Source organism: Ranitomeya imitator, chromosome 1 (genome assembly GCF_032444005.1).
Source record: "Ranitomeya imitator isolate aRanImi1 chromosome 1, aRanImi1.pri, whole genome shotgun sequence".
Classification (NCBI taxonomy): Eukaryota; Metazoa; Chordata; class Amphibia; order Anura; family Dendrobatidae; genus Ranitomeya; species Ranitomeya imitator.
This window is the reverse complement of record NC_091282.1, coordinates 916,929,595-916,941,016: the sequence shown is the minus strand read 5'-3', so window position 1 is coordinate 916,941,016 and position 11,422 is coordinate 916,929,595. Positions and strand designations below refer to the sequence as shown.

At 52.2% G+C, this 11,422-nt stretch overlaps 1 protein-coding gene across 5 annotated transcripts in view; it reads left to right on the top strand.

Moving 5' to 3' along the window:
• Positions 1–1,591: 1,591 nt before the first annotated feature.
• Positions 1,592–11,422, top strand: part of ANKRD17 (ankyrin repeat domain 17) — a 163,594-nt gene continuing 153,763 nt past the window's right edge. For 2 of the 5 annotated variants that reach the window (XM_069743523.1, XM_069743524.1), the window contains exon 1: positions 1,592–2,000. In XM_069743523.1, the coding sequence (XP_069599624.1) occupies positions 1,641–2,000 (360 nt within the window). In that variant the 5' untranslated portion in view covers positions 1,592–1,640. The remainder of the gene's footprint in view (positions 2,001–11,422) is intronic. The other 3 variants (XM_069743528.1, XM_069743522.1, XM_069743525.1) reach the window with 2 other exon arrangements.

Below are 11,422 nucleotides of genomic sequence, written 5' to 3'. Positions count from 1 at the left end.
GCTCTTCTCCATTTACACCTTTGGCCTGGGACAGCTCATAGAATCTCATGGCTTTCAGTATCATCTCTATGCTGACGACACACAGATCTACATCTCTGGACCAGATATCACCACCCTACTAACCAGAATCCCTCAATGTCTATCCGCTATTTCATCCTTCTTCTCCGCTAAATTTCTAAAACTTAACATGGACAAAACATTATTCATCGTCTTTCCCCATCTCACACAACCTCCCCAACGAACCTATCCATTACAGTAAACGGCTGCCCACTCTCCCCAGTCCCACAAGCTCGCTGCCTCGGGGTAATCCTTGACACTGATCTCTCCTTCAAACCACATATCCAAACCCTTTCCACTTCCTGCCGCTTTCAACTCAAAAATATTTCACGGATCTGTACATTCCTAAACCAAGAATCTGCAAAAACCCTAGTCCATGCCCTCATCATCTCCCGCCTCGACTACTGTAACCTCCTGCTTTGTGGCCTCCCCTCTAACACTCTTGCACCCCTCCAATCTACTCTAAACTTTGCTGCCCGACTAATCCACCTGTCCCCCGCTTTTCCCCGGCCTCTCCCCTCTGTCAATCCCTTCACTGGCTCCCCATTGCCCAGAGACTCCACTACAAAACCCTAACCATGACCTAAAAAGCTATCCACAACCTGTCTCCTCCATACATCTGTGACCTCGTCTCCCGGTACTTTGCAGCACGCAACCGCCGATCCTCACAAGATCTCCTTCTCTACTCCCCTCTTATCTCCTCTTCCCACAATCACATACAAGATTTCTCTCGCGTATCACCCCTACTCTGGAACCCTCTACCACAACACATCAGACTCTCGCCTACAATCAAAACCTTCAAAAAGAACCTGAAGACCCACCTCTTCCGACAAGCCTACAACCTGCAGCTACCACCGATTGACCAAACCGCTGCACGGCCAGCTCTATCCTCACCTACTGTATCCTCACCCATCCCTTGTAGATTGTGAGCTTTCGCGGGCAGGGTCCTCTCTCCTCCTGTACCAGTTATGACTTGTATTGTTCAAGATTACTGTACTTGTTTTATTATGTATACCCCTCCTTACATGTAAAGCGCCATGGATTAAATGGCGCTATAACAATAAATAATAATAAGGAAAACAATTCCAGAAGTTTACTACACTAGCAACCAATCACAGAGTTGCTTTCACTTTCCCCAGCCTTCAGTAAATAAAAGCTAAACTCTGATTGGTTATTTGAAGCACAGGTATAGCTGGCAGCCTCAGGTGGCACAAGTCCCCCGAGTCTCCTCACCTGACCCCAAAAATGCACGCCCCCCCACCTCCCACCACATCCACGCGCGTTCACTGGGTTGTCACGTGACCTAAAGAGGCGGAGCCTGAAGCTGGTGAAGCGGAGGCAGAGGCCGGTGCACGGGGCGCGCAGAGAGTGCAGCGCTAGTGTAAATACACAGAGGGAGCGGAGGGTCGTGTAATAAATGCAGCTGCCTGCGGTAAATAAAGCAGAGTACAGGCAGGGAGCACAGCAGCGACCACCTCCGTATAACGCTCCCTCATTGCAGATCCGGTGTGTGACGTCACAGCTCTCGCGAGATCCTGGCCCGAGAGGCAGCGCAGTGTCTGAGAGGAGGAGGCCAGGGAGACATGATGATGATGGAGCCGCCGTTACCGCCAGCCCAGGAGCCGCAGCAGAGCAGCGCAGAGCACGGAGAGGAGGAAAGCCCCGGCCGCCGGGCCGCCACTGACACCCCGGCCGAGCTCAGCAAGTCGGCCCGAGGCCTGGTCAGGATGTGCGACCTGCTGCTGATGAAGAAGCAACAGCGCCAGCGGAGACAGCACGGGGCCCCGCCGGCCTCACCCACCGGGGCCGGGCCCCCCGCCAGGAGCCGCCGGCAGAAGCGGAGCCGCAGCAGCCGCACCGCCAGCAGCAGCGACAGCGACAAGAGCAGCGGCAGCAGCAGCAGCAGCCAGGACGACGAGGAGGAAGAGGAGGAGGTGTCCGAGGTGGGAGCCCGGGGAGTAGGGGGATGTGTGAGGGTCGTGCCTGTCCATGGTCCTGCTGGGGCCAGTGATCCCGTGTACACCCCGTGGGCAGCGTCTTCCCAGCCTGCGCTGGCTGATAACAGGGAGCAATAGCCTGCTAAGCCAGTGTAGGGGAGATGCCAGACCAGCAATGCGCCAGTTATCGGGTCATTCCTGAGCGCTGTGACATCAGCGACACATGCCTCCGTGTGAGTGGGATCTGCTGCCGGTAACGTACGTGTATGGTCCGTGTGAGCGGGATCTGCTGCCGGTAACGTGCGTGTATGGTCCGTGTGAGCGGGATCTGCTGCCGGTAACGTGCGTGTATGGTCCGTGTGAGCGGGATCTGCTGCCGGTAACGTGCGTGTATGGTCCGTGTGAGTGGGATCTGCTGCCGGTGACGTGCGTGTATGGTCCGTGTGAGTGGGATCTGCTGCCGGTAACGTGCGTGTATGGTCCGTGTGAGCGGGATCTGCTGCCGGTAACGTGCGTGTATGGTCCGTGTGAGCGGGATCTGCTGCCGGTAACGTGCGTGTGTGGTCCGTGTGAGCGGGATCTGCTGCCGGTAACGTACGTGTATGGTCCGTGTGAGCGGGATCTGCTGCCGGTAACGTGCGTGTATGGTCCGTGTGAGCGGGATCTGCTGCCGGTAACGTGCGTGTATGGTCCGTGTGAGCGGGATCTGCTGCCGGTAACGTACGTGTATGGTCCGTGTGAGCGGGATCTGCTGCCGGTAACGTACGTGTATGGTCCGTGTGAGCGGGATCTGCTGCCGGTAACGTGCGTGTATGGTCCGTGTGAGCGGGATCTGCTGCCGGTAACGTGCGTGTATGGTCCGTGTGAGCGGGATCTGCTGCCGGTAACGTGCGTGTATGGTCCGTGTGAGCGGGATCTGCTGCCGGTAACGTGCGTGTATGGTCCGTGTGAGCGGGATCTGCTGCCGGTAACGTGCGTGTATGGTCCGTGTGAGCGGGATCTGCTGCCGGTAACGTGCGTGTATGGTCCGTGTGAGCGGGATCTGCTGCCGGTAACGTGCGTGTATGGTCCGTGTGAGCGGGATCTGCTGCCGGTAACGTGCGTGTATGGTCCGTGTGAGCGGGATCTGCTGCCGGTAACGTGCGTGTATGGTCCGTGTGAGCGGGATCTGCTGCCGGTAACGTGCGTGTATGGTCCGTGTGAGCGGGATCTGCTGCCGGTAACGTGCGTGTATGGTCCGTGTGAGCGGGATCTGCTGCCGGTAACGTGCGTGTATGGTCCGTGTGAGCGGGATCTGCTGCCGGTAACGTGCGTGTATGGTCCGTGTGAGCGGGATCTGCTGCCGGTAACGTGCGTGTATGGTCCGTGTGAGCGGGATCTGCTGCCGGTAACGTGCGTGTATGGTCCGTGTGAGCGGGATCTGCTGCCGGTAACGTGCGTGTGTGGTCCGTGTGAGCGGGATCTGCTGCCGGTAACGTGCGTGTGTGGTCCGTGTGACATGGGGGGCATATCCTACTGCCAGTAATGTGCATGTGTGGTCCGTGTGACATGGGGGGCATATCCTACTGCCAGTAATGTGCATGTATGTTCCGTGGGACATGGAGGGGCACCCTGCTGTCGGTAACGTGTGTGTATGGTCTGTGGGACATGGAGGGGCACCCTGCTGCCGGTAACGTGCGTGTGTGGTCCGTGTCAGCGGGATCTGCTGCCGGTAACGTGCGTGTATGGTCTGTGGGACATGGAGGCGCACCCTGCTGACCGTAACGTGCGTGCATGGTCTTTGTGAGCGGGATCTGCTGCCAGTAACGTTCCAGTACATGGGGCTCCCTGCTGCCAGTAACGTGCGTGTGTGGTCTGTGTGAGCAGGATCTGCTGCCAGTAACGTGCATGTATGGTCCGTGGGACATGAAGGCGCACCGTGCTGCCAGTAACGTGCGTGTATGGTCCGTGTGAGCAGGATCTGCTGCCAGCAACGTGCGTGTATGTTCTGTGGGACATGGAGGTGCACCCAGCTGCCAGTAACGTGCGTGTATGGTCCGTGTGAGCAGGATCTGCTGCCAGTAACGTGCGTGTATGGTCTGTGGGACATGTAGGTGCACCCTGCTGCCGGTAACGTGTGTGTATGGTCCGTGGGAGCGGGATCTGCTGCCAGTAACGTGCGTGTATGGTCCGTGTGAGTGGGATCTGCTGCCGCTAACGTGCGTGTGTGATCTGTGGGACATGGAGACGCACCCTGCTGCCGGTAACGTGCGTGTATGGTCTGTGGGACATGGAGGTGCACCCTGCTGCCGGTAACGTGCGTGTATGGTCCGTGGGAGCGGGATCTGCTGCCAGTAACGTGCGTGTATGGTCCGTGTGAGTGGGATCTGCTGCCGCTAACGTGCGTGTGTGGTCTGTGGGACATGGAGACGCACCCTGCTGCCGGTAACGTGCGTGTATGGTCTGTGGGACATGGAGGTGCACCCTGCTGCCGGTGACGTGCGTGTATGGTCCGTGGGAGCGGGATCTGCTGCCAGTAACGTGCGTGTATGGTCCGTGTGAGTGGGATCTGCTGCCGGTAACGTGCGTGTGTGGTCTGTGGGACATGGAGACGCACCCTGCTGCCGGTAACGTGCGTGTGTGGTCTGTGGGACATGGAGGCGCACCCTGCTTCCAGTAACGTGCGTGTATGGTCTGTGGGAGCGGGATCTGCTGCCAGTAACGTGCGTGTATGGTCCGTGGGACATGGGGGGGGCACCCTGCTTCCAGTAACGTGCGTGTATGGTCTTTGTGAGCGGGATCTGCTGCCGGTAACGCGCGTGTATGGTCCGTGGGACATAGAGGGGCACCCTGCTGACAGTAACGTGCGTGTATGGTCTTAGTGAGCGGGATCTACTGCCGGTAACGCGCGTGCATGATCCGTGGGACATGGAGGCGCACCCTGCTGCCTGTAACCTGCATGTATGGTCCGTGGGACATGGATGTGCACCCTGCTGCCGGTAACGTGCGTGTGTGGTCTGTGGGACATGGAGGCGCACCCTGCTGCCGGTAACGTGCTTGTATGGTCCGTGGGACATGGAGGCGCACCCTGCTGCCAGTAACGTGCGTGTATGGTCCGTGTGAGCGGATCTGCTGCCGGTAACGTGCGTGTGTGTGGTCTGTGGGACATGGAGGCGCACCCTGCTGCCAGTAACGTGCGTGTATGGTCCGTGTGAGCGGATCTGCTGCCGGTAACGTGCGTGTGTGTGGTCTGTGGGACATGGAGGCGCACCCTGCTGCCAGTAACGTGCGTGTATGGTCCGTGTGAGCGGATCTGCTGCCGGTAACGTGCGTGTGTGGTCTGTGGGACATGGAGGCGCACCCTGCTGCCGGTAACGTGCATGTATGGTCCGTGGGACATGGAGGCGCACCCTGCTGCCAGTAACGTGCGTGTATGGTCCGTGTGAGCGGATCTGCTGCCGGTAACGTGCGTGTGTGTGGTCTGTGGGACATGGAGGCGCACCCTGCTGCCAGTAACGTGCGTGTATGGTCCGTGTGAGCGGATCTGCTGCCGGTAACGTGCGTGTGTGTGGTCTGTGGGACATGGAGGCGCACCCTGCTGCCAGTAACGTGCGTGTATGGTCCGTATGAGCGGATCTGCTGCCGGTAACGTGCGTGTGTGGTCTGTGGGACATGGAGGCGCACCCTGCTGCCGGTAACGTGCATGTATGGTCCGTGGGACATGGAGGCGCACCCTGCTGCCAGTAACGTGCGTGTATGGTCCGTGTGAGCGGATCTGCTGCCAGTAACGTGCGTGTGTGTGGTCTGTGGGACATGGAGGCGCACCCTGCTGCCAGTAACGTGCGTGTATGGTCCGTGTGAGCGGATCTGCTGCCGGTAACGTGCATGTGTGTGGTCTGTGGGACATGGAGGCGCACCCTGCTGCCAGTAACGTGCGTGTATGGTCCGTGTGAGCGGATCTGCTGCCGGTAACGTGCGTGTGTGGTCTGTGGGACATGGAGGCGTACCCTGCTGCCGGTAACGTGCATGTATGGTCCGTGGGACATGGAGGCGCACCCTGCTGCCAGTAACGTGCCTGTGTGGTCTTTGGGACATGGAAGCGAACCCTGCTGCCAGTAACGTGCCTGTGTGGTCTTTGGGACATGGAAGCGAACCCTGCTGCCGGTAACGTGCGTCTGTGGGACATGGGGGCGCACCCTGCTGCCGGTACTGTGCATGTATGGTCCGTGGGACACGGAGGCGCACCCTGCTGCTGGTAACATGTGTTTATGGTCTGTGGGACATGGAGGCGCACCCTGCTGCCAGTAACGTGCGTGTGTGATCCGTGGGACATGGAGGCGCACCCTGCTGCCAGTAACGTGTGTGTGTGATCCGTGGGACATGGAGGCGAGCCCTGTTGCCGGTAACGTACGTGTATGGTCCGTGGGACATGGAGGCACACCCTGCTGCTTGTATATGCGTTGGACTTGGCCTGCGTAAGTGGGCTTTAGACCTCATTCGTATGGGCCTCAATGCTCCAACTGGTCTCCTGGCCCAATATTAGCAGCTCCCACACATGAGTCTGCAGAGTTTGGGTGAGGAGACCACTGACAGTCCATGCTTCACGGACATCTGATGTTGGCCTTAGGGCAGATCTATTGCCCGTAACAAGCGTAGGTTGACCTTAGTGCAAGTAATTTGGCACTGCTTTGACAGTGTGCGATCGTCAGCCCTAGAATTTATCCGAGATTCGTGGGACCCTGGTTTGGTGTCCATGTTTGTTCTCCATGACACGCGGATCGGGGTCCTGTGAACTCCACACTGGACGCCAAATGACTGCCACGAGCCCCTGATACTTATGCTGCCATTCTGTCGGGAACATATCTGCGTAAGCAGGAGATCATCCCTCCTGAGGTAGAGGAGTACAGTGTTTTTTTTTATTTTATTTTTTTTTTTAATTTTTGTTAAATCCCTTACACCCCCTCATTCCACAGGGGCAAATGAGTTTTCGTTAAGGGTTAGTAGAAATCTCCTTGAATGTGGTCGTTGGGCTCAGTTGGTCTGTGTGTAGCGTCCGTGATCGCTGTGCGATTATTTGGGTGACCGTTTATTCTCCTCCCTCGCATACTTCTAATCTTTCGCTGGCAGCACGTCGTACTTATAGAAAGGTTGGTGCTGCCAGACAGTGGCCACTTTTACATCTTGAAAGATGTAATCCATGACAAAGGAATTAGGTAACGTTCACACTAGCGTTATGCTCGTTTGCGTCAGGCGACGCAGCGGCGACGCATGCGTCATGCTCCCCTATATTTAACATGGGGGACGCATGCTTTTTTTTTTTGTTGCGTTGTGCGACGCATGCGTCTTTTTTGCCGCTAGCGTCGGACCAAGAAAACGCAACAAGTTGCATTTTTCTTGCGTCCAAATTTCGGCAAAAACCAACGCATGCGTCGCAAAACGCAGCATTTTTGCGTGCGTTTTGCTGCGTTTTTGCGTGCGTTGTGCGTTGCGTCGCCGACGCAGCGGCGCACAACGCTAGTGTGAACGTAGCCTTATCATTTGTCACTGGATCGCTGAACATTAAACTGTAGCGAACATTCACTTTGCCATCATCTCCCCATGTAACGGACCTTCAAATAAGTTTATTTCCACAGGATACGCGTTGTCTGCAGTGCTTGATCAGTGACAGTTCACCCCAGTAATTAATTTACTACCTATTCGGTGTATAAATCTGTTTAGCAGGAGAACCCTTTTATAGGAGGGTGCAGCGTTCAGACACTGGTGCACTTGCTGACGTTTTCCTAGGTAAAAGTTTCAGATTAAAAAGCCAGCAGCCTTTTCCTTCGCGGGATTCGCTGGTGGTTTTGCTGTTATTTTTGCGGTACCAGTGTCTTTTTATTTATTTTTTCCTTATTTTGTGTTGCGTTAAACTATAAACACACTACTTCTCTTACCTGCTTCACGGTTTCCAACTGCCAAAGTGGTTGGAAGAAAAGACTAAACGTGGTTGGAAGAAAAGACTAAACGTGCACTACTGCAATGTCGGTTTTACACATCTCTACATTATTTTCAGTTTTTGCTGCACAATTTCACGTGTCTTTCAGGCATAATGCATCTGGATAAGACTTTGTGTGCACTTACCCCAAGTCTGACTAATGTTAACTTTAAAGTCAACCTGTCACCTCATTTTTTGCCTATAAGCTGCGGCCACCGCCATCAGGGGCTTGTCTACAGTATTCTGTAATGCATTCTGTAATGCTGTAGATAAGCCCCCGATGTATCCTGAAAGATAAGAAAAACAAGTTATATTCTACTCACCCAGGGGTGGTCCTTGTCCAGTCTGGCGCCTCCCATCTTCATACGATGATGACGTCCTCTTTGCTTCCTGTCGCGGCTCCGGCGCAGGCGTACTGAGTTGCTTTGTTGAGGGCAGCAAAAAGTACGGTACTGCAGTGCGCAGGCGCCGGGCCTCTGTGACCTTTCCCTGCGCACTGCAGTACTTTGCTCTGCCCTCAACAGGGCAAATCAGTACGCCTGCGACAGGAAGCAAAAAAGAGGACAACATCATATGAAGATGGGAGGCCCCGGACCGCGGTGCCCATCCAACCAGACCGCACCTGGGTGAGTATAATCTAACTTGTTTTTCTCATCTTTCAGGTTACATTGGGGGCTTATCTACAGCATTACAGAATGCTGTAGATAAGCCCCTGATGGCGGTGGCTGCACCTTTATAGGTGAAAAATGGGGTGAGAGATTCCCTTTAATGACCACTTTTTGAGAGGGGTCAAATTGACTTCTGCCTCATTACCCCCTCCCCCATTCTGTAGGTTTTATGCCCACAAGTTCGGCTAGGTTCACATCACGTTAGGGCATTCTGTTTAACGGATCCATTTCTAATCGGCACTAACGCTATGAAATGGATTCATTAGCGTGCCCATAGACTTCAATTGGTGTAACACATCCTAACGCATGTAAAAATCGGCATGCGTTAGAGATGGTCCATTACTTTGAGATGCACCTTCGAATGTGGACTACCGCGTTTTTGGGTACGTTACGGCGAACGCACTGCGGACAGAAGCGTTCGCTGTGCATTGAACTCTATTGCTAACGCATGCCGACGCAATGCAACCATGCGTTAACGCGATTGCAAAAAATAAGACAATTTGGGATACATCGTTAGCGCATCCGGAATGTCCTAACGCAATGTGAACCTAGCCTCAGAGGCCGACAGTGTGATGCCCATTGGCAGGTCTAGCATCTTAGTACAGGGATGACTCGTTTGCTTCTGTGTGTAGTAGTGATTTGTCTTCAGCGTTGATGCATATACTTTTCATAAGTGAGGGTTTCACACATCGTTTTTTTTTTTTTCTTTATATTTTTTTAATTACATTCTTGGATTCTTTCTGGATTACACACTTTTCAACATTGAAATTGCATTATGGAAATCACAGGATGGATGGACATGTTGCTGATATGGGAATGATTAAAAAAAAAACTCTTGCACACAGAAATATGCACAATTTATATTATTGAGGTTGAGTTTGTATGAATGTTCTGCCATGCTGAATGCAGTGCTGTGTATGCAGATCACCAAGACCCATTGCTGGCAGCTCTCTTTGCAATCAACCAGTGATGTCTGAGATTTGCTTGCTGGGAGACTAGTCTGGAGATACACCAGGCCATAATGGCAAGTATCCACCACCCCGGCTTCCTACAGTTGCAGGAGCGACATTTGGCCTGGCATTTTAATTTTGTAAAACCATTCCTGGAACACTTTTTCATGTTTTTTCATGAAGGCCTCTTCAAGGTGTTGCCTTTGTGGTCTGTAGACCAATATCTGTCCATCATTGTGTGCAAGACAAAAGTGGGATTCCTCACTGAAGAGGATAGACCTCCATTGTTGCCTTACTCTGTACATTGATGACCTTCTGGATCGGTGGCTGGATGTTCAGCCGATGGCTGTTTGATTAGGCTTAGTATAAAATGTCTAATTTCACTTGGGGCACATAATGGGTCATTACGTGCCAGGGTGGATAAAAATCAATGTTTTTTTTTTTGTTTTTTTTTTAAATCCAAAAAATCGGATTTTTTTTTATTTAAATCGGATTTTTTTTCAATAAACTGCTTTTTGAGAAAAATATTTTACCATCCAAAGGTTCTTCAATCATGAGATAAAGCTGAATTGTTTAACTCAGTAGAATAAAGGCTGTATATGTGTAACATTCACAATGCCATGCTCTTCCAGAGGTTTCTGTAGGATTAGTGGGCAGTTCCTCTCCTATATTATCACAGACGCTCGTTTTACTTACGCAGTTCTCAAAACTGAATTTGACTCCGCAGAGGTCCCAGCCTCTTCTTCACGGCAAAAATGTTACAACATGAACAGAGTTGAGAAAAAGACCTTAATCCTATTGTTCTACAAACCTATTAATACAGAATCAACCCCTTCAGTGCCAAGTCCAAGAAGTTAGACAATATGTTTCTGATTGTTTGGAGTGGAATAGATCTGCACAACACAAGAAGAATGTGAATCTAAGTGTGAGGAGGAGGAAGGGCAAGCAGACAAGAAAATGAAAGTGAAACTTTGAGCACAATACTGCAGCATAGTCACAGACAGACAAGTCTGGATCTGTTTGTGTGTACGATCTGAGGTTTATTACATTCTTTCCTTATAATGGCAGCAGGCCGTAAAAGAGACCCAGTTTGGGAATATTTTAATGAAGCTCCTTCGCCTATCGGTAAGGCAGGCATGCGTGCAAAATGCAAACGATGCAACAAAGAGATGCAAGGCCTGGTGGCGCGAATGAGGCAACATCATTAAAAGTGCGGTGATGAAGATGACCAAAGAAACACTTCTGAACAGGCAGGATCTTCAGGTTGGTAAACATTTTTATTGAATCCTATTTCTAAAGACTGAACTGTCATGTGTGAGAAAAATTATATTTCTTATTATTACTGCATGTTACTGTCATTTGGTACAGTTATGAAGAAAAACAAATATTCCTTTTGGGGCAGGGGCAGTGATGTGTTGTGTACAATAAGCAGAAATTGTATAAACAATAAAATAACAGCATTGACTTTTTTTGTTTAGAGGAATTCATGGATTCTGGAAACTATCCACCTCCAAGATCACCATCATCCTGTTCTACAGTTTCAGAGTTATCCATCCAGGATAGTGCTTCATTAGCAGCAGCAGCATCATCATCAGACACCCACAGCCACATATCACCATCACCCAAAAGGAAGATAAAACCTTTACCTCCTGGAACCACCATAGATAGGTTTGTGATAAGAACTAGCAGATTAGAAAAAGAGATGATTGAGGAAAAAATTGCCCAGTTTATTTATGCAACAAACTCTTCTTTCCGTCTGACTGAGAACCCACATTTCATTAATATGGTTCAGTCACTGAGACCAGGATACAGTCCACCCAGCAGAGCTGATGTTGCAGGGAAACTGCTGGATCAAGT